The 22,944-nt window shown below is 42.5% G+C and overlaps 1 protein-coding gene across 1 annotated transcript; it reads right to left on the reverse strand.

Moving 5' to 3' along the window:
- Nucleotides 1-557: 557 nt before the first annotated feature.
- LOC139446503 (EGF domain-specific O-linked N-acetylglucosamine transferase-like) lies at nt 558-19,226 on the reverse strand. Its single transcript, XM_071227808.1, has 16 exons — nt 19,101-19,226; nt 17,742-17,845; nt 16,405-16,513; nt 14,540-14,637; nt 11,817-11,933; nt 11,179-11,285; nt 10,407-10,510; nt 9,471-9,563; nt 8,889-8,960; nt 7,599-7,685; nt 6,870-6,938; nt 6,021-6,079; nt 5,675-5,702; nt 4,930-5,021; nt 2,081-2,183; nt 558-701 (listed from the first exon to the last, which is right to left on the reverse strand). Exons 1-16 carry the CDS (start codon nt 19,224-19,226, stop codon nt 558-560), a joined length of 1,512 nt encoding a protein of 503 aa, XP_071083909.1.
- Between the last annotated feature and the right edge of the window lie 3,718 nt (nt 19,227-22,944).

The following is a 22,944-nucleotide window of genomic DNA, read 5'->3' on the forward strand; positions in this document are numbered from 1 at the left end:
GGGCCAGGGAAACAAGTGGTTGATAGCATGAGCACGGATCCATGCAGTCCGGGTATACTAAAGCGCTATTAGCCAAGTCACATATTGTGGTCACCTGGTCCTCATTGGATTCGAAACAGGGACGTACAATGTATCTCAATGACGGTAATCGAACTAAATGGACTCTCAAGAAACTATTGATGGAGAATATCAAAATCTAGCGGATGTTGGCATCAGTATAATGATCATCTTAAAAACAGTTTGGAACAACGTCGAAACAATCCCTCAATCTGGACTACAAGGTTGATTAGTTCTTCAGTAGATTAGGGGCACGGTTGGCCAAAGGTCTCAGGCGCCGCATTTAGATGTGCAGAACTGACTCCCTTGATCGTGCCAAAATCTATGATCTTGGGTTCGAATCCTGGTTCGCCCCGATTATGTTTCTAGGTTTGTCAGCACCATATCCGTGCTCATGGGTTTCACCGAAGTGGTAAACGTCTGAGACCTGCATCACTTCGGGCTGACACGCCGTGACATAACTGGAGACTTTTCAACCCGGCTCACTCACTTACTCTCATTTAAAGTTCGCCCTTGTCCCTATATTTATGATGTCTTGCTTTGATGAGGTCAGGGTGCGAGGTCACTTGATCTGCTGCAACACGGACCAGTCTCAGGAACTCTCCTACGTCGAAGCTGTAGTTAGTGTAGTTAGGCAACACAGTCTGCAATGTACAGAGTTGCACACGATGGTGATTTGAGACATAGGAAATAACAAAGGACTTGGTATCTCCATTCGATAAATATGCAAAGGAGGCCATCTTGCCGGAACTGCTTAGGTAACTTCTATACATCGCTTCAATGCCCACATGCCCTTTACATGTTCCCAAGTGTTCAGACAGAGATATCCCCTTATCTGACCTTTCAGAGGAGATGAATGTCGGATTCTGATTAGCTGAGACCCATTCTATTTATTTTAAATGCACCCCACTCCCTACCCCCCACCTCCCTAACATGTAAGGTACATTTCCCACGCCCTTCGCTCGAATTGCCGAACTGTTAATTGGTATTGCATTTGCAACATACCGACCGCAATTTCGTATCTCGAATTTATCATGTAAGACCATTCGTCACCACTCGCCCCTTTCCGTAACCTGCATGTCCGAAATAACACGAGTTGGTCACGAATGATGTAAGACGCCATTCTCCGGATATTTCCGATATTTTCCGAATCAAAAAGATCTGCGAAGTAGATAAATGCTTCACTGTGGTATTCTGCATTATAATTAAGTGTTCGGTGAGATGAATTCTTTGTCCACTGGTCCCTCGGATCACGTTATATGTTGTCAACCGATTTCAAGTGGTATGAGCCTACAGGCTCACACACAGGGTATACATCCCGCCATGTGTCCCGAGGAATCGGTTGACAACGAATGTATCTCACCGACATTCATTCATATAGACCCGAAATATATGTCCGAAGTTTCACTGAGTAAAAGGCTTAGATTCCGCCATTTTTGACAGTCGGCAGAGGACGCAAACGAACCGAGTTACTTCCCTTTACCCAAAGCATTCAGATAACCATCGGCACATTTTAGCTCAGCGATAATCACGCGAGATAAGCAAGTTACCTGAGATAACCAACCAGAAGCTTGTATTTGAATGTAAGGTGATATAAGGGTAGATGTACCCATTAGGTTAGTTATTTCAAACCCTAAAACACATATATCCAATACAGCCCATGCAAGTCTAAAATATTTGGCAAGTCTAGAATACTGCATTGTTTTTTATATACAAATGCTTGTTTTATCTGATTGTTTTTATATGTGATTCTTCATTTTATCTGATTGTTTTTTTCATATGTGATTCTTCGTTTTATCTGATTGTCCGTTACATACGTTTGTTCGTTTTATCTGATTGTTCGTTTCAACCGATATTGACCCCATTCAGCATAAATTCAATAACGATAGATGATGACAATAGATTACAAATGTAGGTGACTATCAGATGGTATTCGCGCGTGTCTTTTTTATGACAAGAATCCATATCTGAATCGTGCTACTATTTCCTTACCCAAGAGACAAAATGGAGAGAGACATGTTACCTTATTTTCTGGGATGAGGGTCTCCAGGTTCTCCCAGGTGATGTAGTTGATGCCTCTCATCCTGGCCAGGTCAGGGTACATGTCGTCGATGCCGCACCTGTAACTGGACACGACACACAGAGTCATACTTGTCCCACTACTGTGACAATAGGGCCCACTTGCACAAAGCGATCTTAGCGCTAAGATGATCGTAACTCCCATACTTCAACATAGGCTTACGATAGTCTTAGCGCTAAGATCGCTTTGTGCAAGTGAGCCCAGGTCGCCTGGAACCAGATGGTCCCATGTCCACGTTTGACCAAAACTGACGTTTTTTACATTGTTTTCAAAATGGGTGGTTTTTTTAACATTGTTGTAAATTTCATTATTCCCCTGTTGCTGGAAAGTAGTATTTTCAGTAATTCTATGTCCAAAAACCAGAATGTTCTATGTCCATGTCAATGCCCATGTCCAATCAAAATCTTGACACAGATCATGTGACAAGGAGCGCATAGTTCCAAATCATTTGGAGATAGAACCATTTAGTTATCTTATCGACTGTACTTGGAGCGTGATAGAAATAACATTTATCTGTAAATGAGAACAATTGGATGATTACTAATTTGTATTTGTTTGTTTCATGAAAAATAATTGCATATTGTTTGTAAGTTAATATTATACAGTCAGTGCTCCAGATAAGCTGTGTATCTGCGTAAAATACACATCAGAAATGCAGAAATAAGCAGTAAAATAAATCAAATACGCAACGAACATTACAGATACGCTACAAAAATAAAATATTGTGATGTAACCCTGCGTATTCGATTAGCAAATCAGCAACTTATTTTGAAATTATAAACGGGCATTCCGTCAACCTTGCCAAACTCCACGATGTCAGTTACATCATGATCATTTGCCATCACACTTTCTTGTGGAAGTATCGTGGTATTTTTGAGTCCTATAAAGCTCTCGAACCCACACGACACCAGTTTGCAGGGACTAGATGAATAGTGTATTTAAATATTTAACTTAAATACCCACATGTGTAAAAACTAGTGGGTAACAGAAATTTGAGTACCCAGATAGAATTACTGATACCCAATGATTTTAAAATGTATGGGTAAAATACCCACAACACCAAAAGCTTATCTGGAGCTCTGTATACATCAAATATCATTTACTCAAAACTTGTAAAAGTGGAGATAGGACATTACGGTTTTTAGGCGACCCGGCGGATGGATACAGGCTCGTTTGTCAGTGTGTGTCTGCGTGTGTTTGGGGTCGGGCAGGACCCATTGTCTCACGTCATCAAAGGTACTGATTCAGGATGTTGTTCGATCACGTGACTCAAAATAGCCGATTGTTGAGTCTAAACATATCCATATACAATAATGCGGATTTTAAATTCGATTTCCCAGCAAATACTGCTACGTATGTATGTAGATCTTGACTTTTGGGTGAACGGGTTGAACAAAATTATGTGTGAAACTTTGTCGATAAAAAGAAAAACAGTGCTTTCAGTTGTAAGTTTGCATGGGTACTTTCTGACCATGAGATGGTTGTCAGTTACAACCCTTTGTTATTAATAATGGTGAAACTGTTACTTTAGGTAGAAAACAGAATTATAATATTCGTTGACCCAAGTACTTATATTCTTACGCGTATTCTGACTGGTTGTCGTTTTTGCGCACGTAACATTGGCCGATAGGAGGACAAGTATTCCTGCAGATTACAGAAAAGGGCGACTGGTGACGAATGAGTTGCAAGCATTGGGTGTTGGCGGTGGTTTTGAACTTCAAATTCTGCCCACGAGTACCAGAATCGTGCTTGTTGGTTTGACGAAGGTGTGTTGCGTATATGAGGTGAGGTGAGGTGAGGTGAGGTGCGGTGAGGTGAGGTGAGGCGAGGTGTTTGGGGTTTAACATCGCATTCAAGATTATTGCATTTATGTAGAAAGGTGAGGTGAAATGGGGTTTAACGTCGCATTCAAGATTATTGCACTTATATAGCGACGTGCATGCACGTGAATGTGTGTGTGTGTGTGTGTGTGTGTGTTGCTGTTTGTACTAGTCCGGACTGATGCCGATTTATAGTGCTAGCACACTGAGATACCATGCCGCAGTTTTAACATGAATACCCCACTCAGACACAGTATACTGACTCCGAGCCGACCAGTCCTTGTTTAAGCCCCTAATGACGAGCGCCAGGGTAACAACAAGTACCATCTTTTAACGTCTTTTGATATGATGCGGCTGGGTATCGAACCCCGGACCTTCCGCTCTCCGGGCGGACGCTCTACCATTAGACCACGGAGGCGGTCTTATGTAGAAACGAACATGAACGTGTGTGTATGGCTGCTTGTATTAGTCCAGACTAAGCCGATTTTAGCCCATTTAGATACCACGACACAGTGTAACACGAATACCCCATTCAGACACAGTACTCCAGTCCGTGTTTTACCCCTTAATGCAGAGCGCCAGACAGGTTAACAACAAGTGCCATCTTTTAACGTCTTTTAGTATGACGCGACCGGATCTCGAACCCCCGACTTTACGCTATCCAGGTAGACGCTCTATCCACTAGACCACGGAGGCGGTCATTTGCGTATATGAATTTGGGCTCTTCGTGCTTTCATCCCATGTTAAGTTGATTGACCTTGGAATAACTGTAATGCCGTTTAAATAATTTCCACAATCATTAGAAATCTAAAACTAGAGTCACTTGAACGATTCCGACTATAGCATAAAATGTGTCTATGAATCATTACCACATAGCGATGACACGAAACGTGAGCGTATCCTGTCCCAAAGGTGGCACCGTCACAAACAGATGCAACTTAGCAGCCCCCTGGCTCAACTCAACATGCTTACATTTCAAAGACGGTCGCCCAGTCTGGTAGGTAGAGCATGTACGTCAGCCCTGCGCCGTGGAGGCCGATGAACAGGTCAGTGTTGTGGATAATCTGTGAGAAATAAGACAATAATGACGCTCGAGTACGATTCCTCATCTGTGACCTTGACCTTTATAAGGTGACCTACAAGTCACGTTAAGTATGGGTTGCTGAAGACCTATTCTACCCCGGAACTTCACGGGTCAACTGCAATAACAAGCCAGGTGACTCGAAATATATTGCTTCGCCATCCTTCAACATGATATGACAAATATGGCGTCAACCATCACCAAGGGACACAACTCAGTCACACAATTGCGTGAAAACATATTTCATGAGACCAGGGCAAACAGTAACACAGAAACGTGTTCCTTGAATGACCTTCATGTGACCTTGACCTTTATGATTAGCACTCCTAACCTTATTAGATTCATCTCCGAGGGTGACATTTACCCACTTTCATCTAAATACAGAAAATATTTCAGGATGTACATGAAGTCTCAAGGAACATGGGGTCGCAAGTTGAAAGTACACAGGGATGAGCAGAGTGAAGTAGTGTATACTCTCTTTTACCCGGCAGTTTATAATCCGCATCAATATAATCAGCATCCATAGTGACCATCCGATCAACATCCCCACCCCTCCTATGCCCACCCGGTCAACATAAGCCGGCTTGTCTGTGGTTGACCTACCTGTAGCTGGTCTATGAACGGTGGTTGACCTACCTGTAGCTGGTCTATGAACGGTATTGACCTGCAAAACACAACAATCAACACTTAAATACGTTCGTCTCGTACATCGTCAAAATTTAATGATGTTATTGAATACATTGTAATTTCACGGTCTGATTCACTTCAGTTATATGCCCTCACTCTGAATATTTTATACAGAACACTCTCTGTGTGTCATGTTCCAATGGGAATTCGTTGTTAAACTGGTCTTTTTTCTAAACGGTGAGTAAATTCTAAATCTATGAATTATCGTTTTAATTGTATCTTTTGAGTTCAAATGTTAAACATTAAAGACTTGCAACACAAGTTATCAACCAAAAAATAACGATTGAGTGCATACTTATTGAAATCCACCATCTGTACCTCCAAATCAGGGAGTCGTTGTAAGCCAGCAAGCATCTAAACAAATGGAAATCAACTAATTTGAAATGTTATATCATATGAATCTAAACGACATCAAAATGCTATCAACTACACAAATGGTGATGTAATATTCCTAATGAGGTCAACATTTTCATATACGTTTAGTACAGTCTATTGTATTTTTAAACCAAATAGTAGATTCGTTTAAGAAATAATTCTGCGCAAAACACTGCTTCATGTGACCTTTGGTTTGTATCTGTGCGTGTTGCCCCAGTTGTGTCACGTGTCATAAACTCACAACAGCGATACGTGTATAAGTTAACACAAGCGTGACGTAGCGCCTTATTAACACTGCTGTAGAGTTCATGTATACACGATGCCTGCATTTGATCAGTAAATAAAGCTCTGTAAAAACATATACACTGTAGGTACCAAGCCGAAAGGGCTACATTGGGTAATTGATCTCTCAAAGAACACCACGCTTAGTAATCTCTACAAGCTATTTGAGGTGAGTTTACTCATTTTAAATGTGGGACACTCATTTAAAGGTATCGGTAATCTGATTACTAAATTACCGGCTAGGGTAGGTGAAATGCACACAGCTGAAAATGTGGCGCATTCGGCAATAGTCATATTTGAAATATGGCTCAACCGGCTAGACACCGAACGGTGTTGGTATACCATTTGGGATTGTGCTAATTGTCATTTGTATTTATGGGCAACTAAAAATATATCGGGTTATGGTGAACCGTATTTTACATAAATACGAAGCTTATCTGGAGCTCTGCACAGTGCGATGGAAGTAGTTTTAAGGAGATGAACATACTTCCTCCTGGTTTAGGATTCGCCGGATTTTGGTACTTCTGACGAGAAATGTCACCCTGACCTTGTCCACCTGAACAGGTAAAATATGAATATTGTAAGATAAACATGAAGATAATAGTGAGAATACCGTATTGCCTATTGTAAATATTATTTTACTCATAAGGCGACGTTCATGCACGTGTGTGTGACTGCTTGGACTCCTCCGGATTAATACCGGTTCTCTAGTGCTAATCCCACTGAGACACCACGCCGCAGTTTATCATGAACACCTCACTCAGACACAGTTAGTGAGGGACCATCCTTGTTAATTCCCCGGAACACCAGATTCTTTGATGTTACTACAGGTAATCAGCCATGTCGTGTATTATTAACTTTCGTCATAAAAGTCAGTGAGTATTGTTTTACGCCGCTTTTCGCTATATTCCAGCAATATCAAGGCGGGGAACGTCAGAAATGGGCTTCACACATTGAACCCTTGTGGGAATCGAACCCGGTACTTCGCTTTAACCACTTGGTTACCCCTACGCCCCCTATAGTAATTTGAAAGAATCGGGTGTTCTTTAACTTCTTTGGGGTAGTATACTTGGCATCAATGGACACACACACACACACGCACGCACGCACGCACGCACGCACGCACGCACGCACGCAGGCACGCACACAAACACACACAGACACACACGCGCGCGCGCACACACACACACATCGTCTCTACTGTACATCGACTCACCAAGGGGCCTGTTTGTTGAATATTTAGATTGTGCAGTACATGCTCCGAGAACGCATTCACCAAGCCGCTTGGCTTGCACCCCTTGACCTGAAATATAAATCGTTATCGTTTACCCTGAGCGTCGATACTTAATTACATTAACAGGGCTCCAGATAATGTATTGTGCCATTGACTTACTCACAAGTTATCTTTCACAATGGGTAATCATAGCGCTCTTTGGGAAGTCTATATATTTCTACTCCCTTGGGTCCAGTGTAATAGCTACTTTTACACCGACGAGTAGAAATTTGATTAACGATAATTTTGATTAAAATTCTGTTTCAAGTGACTTCCGGTATGTATCAGTTCGATTGCTGCCACAAGCCTGTAACATGTCACATAAACTGAGAACAGCGATATAAATGTCTAAATAACAATAAGCTAGACATGGCGCCATGCATGCATTATTTACTGCAGTCGAGTTCATGAATGTGTGAAATACGTGAAATACGTGTATACACGTTGAAAAGGATACATTGGGTAATTATGCACAGTATTTTTTTATTTAAAAAAAATACTGCGTATTTGTATGCAATTAACTTAAAATTAATTGGGTAATGGTAATTATTCTGGTAGTTGACGCATAAACGCAGTCCATCTTGAGGTCTGGTTATATAAATTGACTCGTATACGATAAGGAATAAGTGTTTCACAACATGTGACGTCTCCAGGATCAGAGGGGTCGCAATTTCACAGTACAGTATAATGAGCAGGTATTTTCAAGTGTATACTATCTTTTGCCGAGCAGTGTATAAATCCACATCAAAACACAAACACGCAGACTATTTGGAGTTTAGAATTATATTAACTGACTCGTAATTTGACAAGCAAACAAAAGGAAACAATGAATGAAGGAAACAGTCGGTTTGCCTTTTTTCTGTAAAATAATAACCGATTTCATCAATTGAAAGTCTAATTCGGAATTGGGGGAACGGGGGACCTAGTCGTCTAAGACGCCGCGATTCGCTGTGCAAAGTTGCGTCCCTTGGGCACGCCAGAAACCTATATTTGTGGGTTCGAGTCCCGGTTCGACCCGATTATGTTTCTAGGTTTGTCAGCACCATACCCGTGCTCGTGGGTTTCACCGAAGTGGTAAACGTCTGAGACCTGCATCACTTCGGGCTTTCCTCCCACATTAAGCTGACCCACCGCGATATATCTGGAATACTGTTAAAAGCTGCGTTACACTCACTCACTAATTCAGAATGATGCCTGTTTTGCTACTGATGCAGCTGTTACTGAATGTCTTACCGGTGCTAAGTTATAATAAATTCCGAGCATCATCCGAGCAGGAAGCGAGAAGATGGCGTCCTTAAAACAAACCTAAAACAGAATACACTGAAACATAATATATATATTCTTGAAGTGTAAAAAACACTATTTGAGTAGCACAAATGGTGGTAGTCCGGTTTATAAGCTTCTGAAAGGGGTGGCCTAGTGGTTACAGTGTTCGCTTGTGACACCGAAGACTTGTGTTCGATTCCCATTACGCACGCCCACACACTCACTCACCCACCCACCTACCCATCCACTCTCTCACACACGCCCATCGACACACTCACTCATACCCAACAGCCACACTCACTCACTCACTCACTCACTCACTTAACCCACCCACCCACCCACCCGCTCGCTCGCTCACTCACTCGGTTACTCACTCACTCACTCACCCGCCCACCCACCCACTCACTCACTCACTCACTCACTCACTCACTTAACCCACCCACCCACCCACCCGCTCGCTCGCTCAGTCACTCGGTCACTCACTCACTCACTCACCCGCCCACCCACTCACTCACTCACTCACTCACTGAAATATTAAAACAACGTCACCCTCTTCCCGTCGAAGTGTTTCAGCAGCATGACGTCATGTCGGGTGAACGCGTCACGCATCTCGGTCATGTACCCTCGGAGGTCAAAAAGACTCTGAAAGCACATAAACGTATTTTTTACAGTGCAGTGAAGAGTGAGTGAGTGAATGTTGTTTTAATCCCGTGTCAGCAATATCACTGCTGTCACGGCGGTCTGTTGATAATCGATTCAGGGACAAATAAATGAGTAATTGATAACATCAGAAACGAGCTACGAGATCTGGTACGAAAACACACGGTCGAACATGCAAAATACCGTTTTCTGATGAGGTCAATGACGAGAGCACCAACAAAGGTAAAAGGTTCATTCAGAAACACTTGTGAGCAACAGTTCCACAATTTTGAAAAGTGTGTAGAACTGTTCCCCGTTCCACAAATTTTAGCGCTAAGACGATCCTAACTCCTGTACTTTAAGACAGACAGAAGACAATCGTAGCGCTAAGATCGTTTTGTGGAACCGGGCCCTGAACTTCGTTCCACAGAGCGATCTTAGTGCAACGTTGGTCGTAAGCCTGTGATAAAGGAGTTACGACAACTTAGCACTAAGGTCGCTTTGTGGAACGGGGCCCAGGCGTCTAGGTTTTCGAAACGATCTTATCCCTACGAGTATCTTACAGCTATCTTAAGGAAATCGTACACTGTTCACTAGGTGGCCTAGTGCTACTGAAAGTTGCGCCCCTTGGTCGAGTCATGATCCGCTGGTCGTGGCTTCGAAACCAGATAATGATCCTTGGCCTGTCAGCTCCGCATTCGGGTTCATGGGTTTCAAAATATCACAGTGGTTTTAGACCTTGACTTTATCTTAAGCTTACACGCAATGCTGCTGCTGAAACGCGTCAAACCAAACACACTATACAAGAAGATGTACATATTAATGACGGCTGGAATTGTGTATTACCGTGTCCCACACAAGGATGTTGACGTCGTTGGAGAAGGAGTTGTTGACGTGTAGGCTGATGTAGAGGTTCATGAAAACGCAGGTATGATGAAATATGTTGTTTTCTGAAATTTCGTAATTGGTAAAAACATGAACATCTGGAGGAGATAAGTCTACTTCCGGAATCTACAGATTCTAATGATTTCTCTAACTTAAACTACGTTATGGTTGATATATAATTTCTCTATACTTTTGCATAATGACATATAGTTCTGTCAGTTTTACATGTTTACGATGCACCTTCAGAATATTGCCAGTGCATTCCTGGCTCAGAGTGAGTGAGTTGGCTTTAACGCCGCTTTTAACAATATTCCAGTTATATCGCGGCGTGTCAGCTTCATGGGGGAGGAAAGCCCGAAGTGATGCAGGTCTTAGACAATTACCACTTCGGTGAAACCCACGAGCACGGGTATGGTGCTGACAAACCTAAAAACATAATCGGGTCGAACAGGGATTCGAACCCACAATCATAGGTTTCTGGCGTGCCCAAGAGACGCAACTCTGCCCTGCGAATTGTGGCGCCTTAGACCCGTGCTCGTGGGTTCCACCGAAGTGGTAAACGTCTGAGACCTGCATAACTTCGGGCTTTCCTCCCACATTAAGCTGACACGCCGTGATATAACTGGAATACTGTTAAAAGCGGCGTTAAACCCAACTCACTCACTCACTCACTCACTCACTCACTCAAGGTGCACAATCAAGGAATCATAGGGGCATACGACGCCATACGTACCTTCGTCCATTTTGATAATGATGGTTGGTCGTTCGATGATGACGTCACATTCACCAGTAGCCAATGGCTGCGTGGGAAGAGATGTGAAATGTTCCATCTCTCTCATCCTGGGGATCACATGGAAGAGTTAAAGGATAACAATGGCGGAATCAACAGTTCAACACCACTCATCCGTTTGGGTTATTTTAGTGATCTTACCGACGACATGCGAATCATCAAGTCAATATGGGCATGAAGCATGGACATAACTATTGTAGCCGAGAGGGGACATCGCTTTGTCGGCCGCGAGATTGCGACAAAGCGATAATACGAGGCGAGAAAGCAATAGTTTCTCGCGTAAAGAATATCGTTTTCTAGTCGCGTGTTATTGCCTTTTTGTCTCGCTTATCGCAATCTCGCGACCATAATTGAAGTCGATAAAGCGATGTCCGATCTCGGCCTCCATACAAACCATGAAACAAACTGGGACTGTAAACTAAGAAGATATTTCCTTTAAAAAACATAGCGAGTTTGGTTTAACGCCGCTTAAGCAGTACTTGAGATACAACAGGGCGTGTCAGATGGATTGGGTGGAGGTGGGGGCTGGTCTGGTGAACCCACGAACACCCATATGTAGCTGATAAACCATGAACCATTACCACGAGGCCAGTGGCCGCTTGTTTATGAGTGGTGACGTCATTGCTGCGTCCAGTCCAACCTTGTCCAGATCACAGTGACCCCCAAAAGTGTTATCAAGTAGAATATCGTTCCTGTACCTGAAACAGATGGGACGAGAATCAAGGTCATATATCAAGGTCATGGTGTAACGTTCTTCAACCATGGAGCCTGACTCCAATCAAATGTAGTGAGTGAGTGAGTGAGTGAGTATGGTTTTACGCCGCTTTTAGCAATATTCCAGCAATATCACGGCGGGGGACACCAGAAATGGGCTTCACACATTGTACCTATGTCGGGAATCGAACCCTGGTCTTGGGCGTGACGAGCGAACGCTTTAACCACTAGGCTACCAGACCGCCCCCAATCAAATGTAGACTTTAAAAGGCATTGCCATGGTATATCGGTTAAAGATATTGATGTGTTGCACCAACACTAATATACCATATATGATGGTTAATATATCAATAATTACTCATATTCAAGGTATATTTGATTGGTTTGATGCACAAACGATCATACTGGTGTGTTGCGTGAACCGACGCTCTTGAACGCGTCACATGTGACGTCATAGATCCAAGATCAAGATGCATCATTTTTCTCGAGTAGGATTAGCGTGTAAAGTTTGGAAATGAAGTGTAGCATATAATGATGGAAATAAATACACTACGTGATACCGTTTGACTGTTTGTTATTTTTGTCATTAAGTGGCACACATAAGACTGGTTTTACGCCGCTTTTAGCAATATTCCAGCAATATCACGGCGGGGGACACCAGAAATGGGCTTCACACATTTTACCCATGTCGGGAATCGAACCCGGGTCTTCGGCGTGACGAGCGAACGCTTTAACCACTAGGCTGCCCGACCGCCCCGGTACACATAAGAAGCATCTCTTATTAACGTACATACTTCTCTATATGTTTCTATGATGTCTGTTTCTTTTGGCGGTGAGTATATACAGTAAGCTACGGTTATAACGAACTCAAAGGGACCACTAATTCTAGTTCGTAATAACCGTAGTTCGTTATAAGCATATATACAGCATATATACAACAAATGGCCGGGACTTAACAATAAGTTCGTTATATCGGTCAGTTCGTTATAAGCGTGTTCGTTGTAACGTAGTTCACTGTATTGATTACCGTGTTCAGATCGAAACAAGGCCATGCTTTAGGCTTTTTATGAAAGGGGTGAAAGGTTGTGCCTTATGACGCTTTAAACACTATTTATTATGTTCCGTCACAGCTTTATGTGGGAGTGAAACGGAGGCCCGTAGTTTGTGTTGGTTTGTTGTTTAACGCCGCACTCAGCAATAGTCCAGTTATATGACGGCGGTCTGTAAATAATCGAGTCACGACTCCAGTGATTGACATCATGAGCATCTATCCACGCAATTAGGACATGACATGACATGCATCAACCAAGTCATCGAGCCTGACCACCCGATCCCGTTAGTTGCCTCTTACGACAAGCATAGTCGCCGTCTACGGCAAGCATGGTTTGCTGAAGACCTATTCTATACCGGATCTCCATTCATAGCGGAACATAATCACGTTCATCGAAATCCTACAGGTCCAATAAAGACAAAGTACATTTCACAGCCAGGGTTTTATAACTGCGTAACGAAGATCCGTAACGTTCAATGCATAGAATATTTAGAGATATTGAAATGAAACAGATATTAATCATTTGATGTATACAAACAAATAATTTATGCTGATATTATCTGTAGTTGTAATTCGTGTCACAACATACCAAATGAAAGAAACGTCATGGTTGTCCAGTGGATAAAGCGTCTGTCCGGAGAACTGAAAGTCGGTGGTTCGATGCCCGGCCGCGGCATACCAAAAAGACGTTAAAAGGTGGTACTTTTTGTTACCCTGCCTGGAACTCGGCTCAGCTAAAACAAGGACTGGTCGGCTCGGAGTCAGTATACTGTGTCTGAGTGGGGTATCCTTGTTAAACTGCGGCATGGTAGCTCAGTGGGCTAGCACTAGTCCGACATTAGTCCAGACTGGTCACAAGCAGCAACACACACGCCGTTATGGACGTCGCTATAAGAGTACAATCATCCTGAGCGCGACGTGAAACCCCATCTGACCTAATGATGACCTAAAGTAACACGTAATACAGGGGTGATATCTACAATTACAAACACGTTGAACATATCTCGCAGAACAAGGACCTGTGAGTAGAAAACAACCATCCCGCAAAAAATGTTTCAGTAATTTAGGCCTCGTTTGGGAATGGGTGAGCGATGACTACCTTCAGGATATTCACAAACAGAATACACTTCATGCGTTTTCAGTTACAATTGCGAGGATCCAAGCTGCTACCTCAATCTTGCCCGACTCCGAGGGATTAAATACATGACATGGGAAAACGCGGACAAGCTCAAGACCTATTCTACCCCGGATCTTCACGGGTCTCTAGCCTACTGAATACCCTCAGTCCGACACAGTATACTGACTCCCAGCCGACCAGTCCTTGTTTTATCCCCTCCAGGCAGGGTAACAATACGAGTGTCACATTTTAACGTCTTTCGGTGTGACGTGGACGGGGATCGAACCACCGACCTCCCGCTCGTGACGAAACCGTGCTGCCCTTCGAGATTGTAAGTCTGCCGACTACGAAACATTGTAAAAGATATCTTAGCTGTCTCACTCTTTAACGGATCATACGTGAATTGCGTCAAAGAACCGCACCTGTCTCTGGTTGCCAGTTTAGCGTTACGTAGATCCAGGAACACGTTTCTTCCCCTGCAGAACCTGAGGGCATCCGTACATTCCAGGGACGAGTCAGTCTGCGAAATAATCAGTGAGTGAGGGATGGAGTGAGTGAGTGAGTGATTGAGTTAGATTTAACGCCGTTTTGAACAATTTTTTGTTTGTTTGTTAGTTGTTTAACGCCGTACTCAATATTCCAGCTATATGACGGCGGTCTGTACATAATCGAGTCTGGACCAGACAATCCAGTGATTGATATCATGAATATCGGTCCACGAAATTGACATGCATCAAATACGTAAGTCAGCGAGCCTGGTGTCATATTTGCGGGGAGCCGAGGTGACATATCCACTCTTGTGAAACCCATAAGCGAGGGAACGTGATAACAAACAAAGGACTAAAACCAGGGCGAATCAGGGATTCAAACCACTAGGCTATCCTGTTACAACAAAGGGACATAACTGTATACAGATAATAACGGCGGTATAGTCCATTGGGCCTACCTGGATTTAATCACATAACCATTATCAATGCACAGTTCTCTCAATTCATTACACTAATGTAACATTAAAATATATAATGAATTTAGGAATTCGATCCCGATATCATTATTATCATTATTTTTTCCAACGCCCACCTAACATATGTGTGTGATTGTGTGGTTTGAAGTGTGGTATTTAAGACATCTTAGCCCGCCGTTGGAATAGGGTGCGACATAAACAGACAGACAGAAGTTTATTCAAGATTTTAGGCCATATGACCTATCGTACAGAAGTGTTTTTTTGTTTGTATCAACATTGTACAGTCACGTGAAGGTAATAATAAGTTTACATATAATATTAACGTCTAATTTCAAAAATCTTCTTCAGGAATATTGACAGAGATGATATTGTATTTGCATTGCGGGAGTTCAACAAATTTTTCATCAGTTGTTCATCTTTGTACATAGTTGAAATCATAGGGGGGTATCTTTCTCTAAGAAACTGATAATATTTACCAATGAGAAGTACATGAAACTCATCCTCAACAGAGCCTTCATTACAATAACGGCATAAACTACTTTCTTTATCTTGTACATTTTTCTTTCTGAGATTATTAATATTAAAATTATGTAATGACATACGTAATTTACACAAAGATCTTCTCAAAGTTCTATCCTGAAGTACAGATACATATTTTTCAGGAACAAGTAATGATTTTTTATTCGTATAATGGCATAAAAACCTTGATGCGACATAAAGGGCCATCGAGAACCAACGACGTGCACATGATACCATACTGGTTTGTCTGGTCCAAACTCGATTGTTGACAGACCGCCGCCATAAAGACGGAATCATCCCGAATAAGGAGTTAACCAACGAAAGGTAGTTCTAGGAGCTTTTCCCACAGCTCTGATGCGACTGTTAAACATTTCGTTCAATGCTTCAAAACAAATAATTATTGTTTTTGTCATATATTTTTTTCCGGATGTCCAGAGAAAAAATGTCTTTGTTGCATCTTTTTGTAAAGCGTTGAATCAATCGTACTTTTCATTTTGTGAATATGCAAAATTGATTTTTTTAAAGAAAAGGATGCTCAGTTTGCACCTTTTTTTAACTTCAGTTCATGCATGACAGTCAACGAAAATCATGCTTATAGCATATATAGCATATATCAATTGTCTCAGATGATTTTATAAGTCACCAAAGAGCGGTAGTTTATGTTTACTTGATCAAATATGCATTATATTCCAGTATGTGTATGGTACGTTGATAGAAAAATACAATTTTCAATACAATATATTCACACTTTCTATATTGTATTGAAAATGGATATCCTTAAGTGGCATGCTGTCTGGTACTAACCTTGCGAGAACCTCGGCAGAATGTCCTCATGTTGTCCATCCTATCTTTCACATACCCAAAGTCGGCCTGACGCCAGAACAGATTTCTCCTACGATCAGTTACTGATTGTCTGTAAAGAGAATGGTCACATGCTATTTCCTGCATGTACATGTTCTTGACTTACACGTATATGTTCATGGGCACTGCATGCACATGTATATGTTCCCGAGTATACGTGTGCATGTTCCTGAATATAAATGTATATGTTCCTGAGTATACATTTATATGTTCCCGAGTATACGTATACATGTTCCTGAATATGCATACATATGTTCTTGAGTATTCACGTATATGTTCCTTAGTATTCATGTATATGTTCCTGAGCATACATCTATATGTTCCTGAGTATACATCTATATGTTCCTGAGTACTTATGTATGTGTTCCTGAGTATACATGTATATGTTCCTGAGTATACATGTATATGTTCCTGAGTATTCATGTATATGTTCCTGAGTAGACATCTACATGTTCCCGAGCATTCATGTATATGTTCCTGAGTATACATGTATATGTTCCTGAATATACATTAAATGTTCCTGAATATACATCTACATGTCCCTGAGTATACAATTATATGTTCCTGAGAATACATGTATATGTTCATGAGTATTCATGTATATGTTCCCGAGTAGACATCTACATATTCCTGAGTATACATGTATATATTCCCGAGTAGACATCTACATTTTCCTGAATATACATATATGTTCCTGAATATACATGTATATGTTCCTGAGTATACATATATGTGTGCTCGAGTATATATCTTCATGTTCCTGAGTATTCATGTACATGTTCCTGAGTATTCATGTATATGTTCCTGAGTATACATGTATATGTTCCTGAGCAAACATCTATATGTTCCTGAGTATACATGTATATGTTCCTGAGTATTCATGTCTGTGTTCCTTGAGTATACATATGCATGTTCCCGAGTAGACATCTACATGTTCCTGAGTATACATGTATATGTTCCTGAGTATGCATGTATATGTTCCCGAGTAGACATCTACATGTTCCTGACTATACATGTATATGTTCCTGAGTATACATGTATATGTTCCTGAGTATTCATGTATATGTTCCCGAGTATACATCTTCATGTTCCTCAGTATACATTTACATGTTCCTGAGTATACATGTATTTGTTCCTGAACATCCACCCACTCAATTAGGACACGATGACACCGAGCCTGACCATCCGATCCATTTGGTCACCTTTTTACGGGTTGCTGGGTCCCATTACTATCATTCTTGGACATGGGCGTGTTATCAAATATTCAAACTTATTCCTACCTTCTAGTCGGCTCGACCTCATCCGGACATACAGGCAGGCTCTTTCTCTGTGACTCCGGGCATTCCTCCTCGTATCCCCAGCACCTCGTCTCTCTCAACAAGGCCTGGGATGACACACAAAATCTGTCATTAGTTCGACGTGAGCTGTACAACAATACTGGTATTACTCTGTTGTTACTTCTTCAGTAATTAGGGGCGGTCGGGTAGCCTAGTGGTTAAAGCGTTCGCTCGTCACGCCGAAGACCCGGGTTCGATTCCCGACATGGGGACAATGTGTGAAGCCCACTCTGGTGTCCCCCGCCGTGATGTTGCTGGAATGTTGCTAAAAGCGGCGTAAAACCATACTCACTCACTCTTCAGTAATTACAACTTCCGCTGCTACGTCTACTGCTACTCTTACCACTGTCAGCAACTAGTAATCGATATTATGAGCAAAGTCCTCAGGCTACCATGACAAGCCTCCCTATCCTTTCAGTGGCCTCGTACAAGTAAAGATCGCTGAGGACCTATTCTAACCAATAATAATAATTTGTCTTTCGGCCGAATCTGTAACTTATGATAGAGTGAGTGAGTATAGTTTTACGCAGCCTTTAGCAATAATTCCGCAATATCACGGCGGGTTGCACCAGAAATGGACTTCACACATTGTACCCATATGGGGATTTGAACCCGGGGCTTCGGCGTAATGAGCGAACGCTTTAACCACTTTGCTACATGTTAGAGAAGTCTGTTCGGCAGAATGTCATCATGTTTTAAAATCGAGGTGTTATTAAAGACAGTCTGGTCAGCTGTAGTTATCAAATTTTAAACATATGAAAAGTGGTGTGACAATAATCAGACATGTCAACTATACCTTCTTTTTGTTTGCTCTTCGGGTTAACTGTATAAAAATGACTAAATGTTCTTTATAATGCTCATCAAACTTCAAGGTAAACTTACGAGCAAAAGAAACGATACAAAAAATTAGCATATCCATCAATAAAACTGCATAATATAAAACTGCGGTTTAATGTTTCAACAAAAGACATCCAACATGACCTTTCGTATAAAAGGTCATGCACAGAATGATCTCCAATTGGTATACGGATAAAAAAACCTCTGTAACATCGACATCGGAATTTACCCCCCTAAAGACCACAACAGTCATTCCAAGAGTGAGTGAGTGAGTTTGGATTAACGCTCTTTGAGCTCCAGTTATATCACGGCGTGTCAGCTCGATGAGGGAGGAAAGCCAGAACTGATGCAGGTCTGACAATGGTGCTGACAAACCTAGACACATAATCGGGGCGAACCGGGATTCGAACCCACGAACATAGGTTTCTGTTCTGTATTAAATCACAAGATTATTAACCTCCTCACCTTATAAGGGCAGGTATCTTCATCCTGACAACGTTGTTTGATGTGAGGATTATTCCTGAAGAAGTAGGGCACGTGTTCCGGGGGGAGCCTCAGGTCACCCCAGTCAGTGGCGCCCCCTACCGTCATAAACGTCACAATCAGGGGGAGTAACCGAAACCACGTGCATATGGTCCGCATTCTGTGAATTGAATATTTGTTTGTAATTCATGAAAAGAAAAAATCACTCCCGAATCATCCCGAAGATCGATGCTCATGATGTCAATCACTGGATTCGCTCGATTATTTACAAGGCGCTTTTATATAGCCGGACTATTGCAGAGTGCTGATAATTATATCATTCACAGAATACCACACAATCAAACCTCGTTTGTCACACGAGCTTCTTTTCACCAAAGTGAGTGAGTGAGTGAGTGAGTATGGTTTTATGCCGCTTTTAGCAATAATTCAGCAATATCACGGCGGTGGACACCAGAAATGGGCTTTTCACATTGTCCCCATGTCGGGAATCGAACCCGGGCCCGGGCGAACGCTTTAACCACTAGGCTACCCGACTCCCCTTCACCACAGTGAATAACTAAGACTATACACCCTTTCCTAGCATCCTGGCAGAGAAACTACAAAGGGACCTCTCACTCTGGCGTCATCATACAATGTAAAGGATATGCATGAGTGAGTATGGTTTTACGCCGCTTTTAGCAATATTCCACCGATATCACGGCGGGGGACACAAGAAATGGGCTTCACACATTGTCCCCATGTCGGGAATCGAACCCGGGCCTTCGGCGTGACGAGCGAACACTTGGCTAACCGACCGCCCCGTGGAGGGTATGAAGGTTAAGTAAAATCTAAAAGGATACGTCAATGAATTGTTCTTGTTTAGTCCAAACAAGCCTCTCAGCCAAAAGACCGTATCAGAATTGGCAAATTGCCTACAGAGTGTACAGCTGATGCGTCGTTTTTGGAAAAAAACTGACCATTGGTATGTCTTGGTCATTTCCAAATTTGACGCATCAGTGATAAATTGATGTGAGATGTAGTTCCCTATTTTGACTTGGGCTATATGTTCATGTCAAAAAAAAATCCGTTCCTTTGCATGCGTTAGAGACGGGTGCAACCTGTATGGCAGGATACGCTCACCTTTTCGCAAACACCTGGTGTCATCACTATATGATATAGTTGGAATCGTTGGGTGGTGGCTGGCAACGCATAAACGCAAATCGTAAACATTCATAATTACTAATTATTTAACACGAGCCCTTAAGAATTTACGCTTGACTGTTTTTCACGGTGCCATTGTCCTGTGAACAACATCAATATAATCCATACCATCCTGGATGACAAAGGTTTGCTGCCAGGTAACAGCGTGTCAGCTCGATGTGGGAGGAAAGCCCGAAGTGATGCATGTCTAACACGAGCACAGTTGACCTGGTTGATATATGTGAACGTGTCCCATTTGCGTAGATCGATGCTCACAATGGCCCAGACTCGATTATTTACATACCGCCTAAGCTGAAATAATGCTGAGAGCGGCGTTAAACAAACAAAACGTGTGTATTTTTGTAGTGTTTTATGTCCTGTTGTAGTGTTGTTCTCGTCATATACATATGCCAGGACTTCTTGGACGGACAACGAACCCTGGAACCATTACCCTTGGACTTCTAGAACCCGGAGCCAGCAGTGTACAAAATAAGACTAGGCTATAAAATCCGGACAGGGTTATCTCAAACAGTTTCACTGTCCGTATGCGCCTGTGCCTATATATGTAGACAGGTGTCCAGTTTTACGTCATATTATTTAACGCCAGAAATGTCACTTCGAAGATGTTGTGAAGTCTCAACTTATAAACAGCAACCATTTGAATCTGGTGAACTTACCTTCTGTCTCCAGCTTCATCCACTAGCTGCTGGCACAAAGACACGCATCCGGCCTACATATCTTGTCGGGGTAAGTATTGATCCTACGTTTTTAATTGTGTTCGTACTTGTGTGTGTGTGTTTCCACTTTCCTCATCGATCCAAAATTACCGTTAACGTGTGCGCCTTTAGTTTGTGCATTAGATAAGCTACGTAGTCATCTATGTACGAGGGGCGTTCAATACGTTTTGCAACTTCAATATAAGACCAAGTCGCAGAATATTTTTTGCACTTTTATTTTTCAATATAATCTACATTCACCTCAATACACCTATTCCATTTGTCCTTCAAGCTTTTAATACCACTGTAATAGAAATCCACAGATTGGCCCTCTAACCACGCCTCTGTGGCAGCCTTTATGTCCTCGACATCCTGGAAGCGTCCTCTATGTAGGGCAGATTTCATTTGCCAGAACAGGAAATAGTCACTGGGGGCTAAGTCTGGGCTGTAGGGTGGGTGATTTAACTGTTCGAGTCCACATTCACATATGGCGGCCTGTGCTCGACTTGTGAACCGGAGCGTTGTCATGCAAAAGTAGAATACCACGTGTTAACATCCCACGGCGTTTCTGGAGAATAGATTTTCGCAATTCTTTCAATACATTAGCATCATACTTTCCATTGATTGTAGTTTTGGTGGCATGTAATCAATCAGTAATATGCCACTTGCATCCCAAAATATGGTGGCCATTACCTTGCCAGCCGATGGTTGAGTGCAAAACTTCCTCGGAGGCGGAGAATTGGGGTGCTTCCATTGCATGTATTCTAATTTAGTTTCTGGGTCCCTGTGGTGGATCCATGTTTCATCACCTGTCACTAGATGAGAAAGAAATCCGGCTTCATCAGAAGTATAGAGATCCAGGAAGTCTCGAAATCTTTCAGTTCTCTGATGGCGATCTTTAGCTCCGAGGTTTCTAGGTACACATCTTGCAGATACCTGTTGAATAATGGTTCCAACAGTTCCAACTGATATTTGGAATTCCCTAGAAAGTTCAGACAAAATTGTGCCTGTTGCTATGCGTGTCTAATGGCATGTCTACTTACGGGTATGTCTGCCTGTTGCTATGTGTTGCTATGTGTGCCTACTGGCATGTCTACTTACGGGTATGTCTTCCTGTTGCTGTGTGTACCTACTGGTATGTCTACTTATGGGTAGGTCTTGTTGTTGCTATGTGTGCCTACTGACATGTCTACTTACGGCTATGTCTTCCTGTTGCTATGTCTGCCTACTGGCATGTCTACTTACGGCTATGTCTGCCTGTTGCTATGTGTGCCTACAGGCATGTCTACTTACGGCTATGTCTTCCTGTTGCTGTGTGTGCCTACTGGCATGTCTACTTACGGCTATGTCTGCCTGTTGCTATGTGTGCCTAATGGAATGTCTACTTACGGCTATGTCTTCCTGTTGCTATGCGTGTCTACTGGCATGTCTACTTACGGGTATGTCTGCCTGTTGCTGTGTGTTGCTATGTGTGCCTACTGGCATGTCTACTTACGGGTATGTGTGCCTGTTGCTATGCGTGCCTGCTGGCATGTCTACTTACGGGTATGTCTGCCTGTTGCGATGTGTGCTTACTGGCATGTCTACTTACGGGTATGTGTGCCTGTTGCTATGCGTGCCTTCTGGCATGTCTACTTACGGCTATGTCTGCCTGTTGCTATGTGTGCCTACAGGCATGTCTACTTGAGGGAATGTCTGCCTACTGGAATGTCTACTTACGGGTATGTCTGCCTGTTGCTATGTATGCCTACTGACATGTCTACTTGAGGGAATGTCTGCCTACTGGAATGTCTACTTACGGGTATGTCTGCCTGTTGCTATGTATGCCTACTGGCACGTCTATTTTCGGGTATGTGTGCCTGTTGCTATGCGTGCCTACCAGCATGTCTACTTACGAGTATGTCTATCTGCTGCTATGTGTGCCTACTGGC

The sequence above is a fragment of the Haliotis cracherodii genome, unplaced genomic scaffold (genome assembly GCF_022045235.1).
Source record: "Haliotis cracherodii isolate W230 unplaced genomic scaffold, xgHalCrac1.p SCAF_6, whole genome shotgun sequence".
NCBI lineage: Eukaryota > Metazoa > Mollusca > Gastropoda > Lepetellida > Haliotidae > Haliotis > Haliotis cracherodii.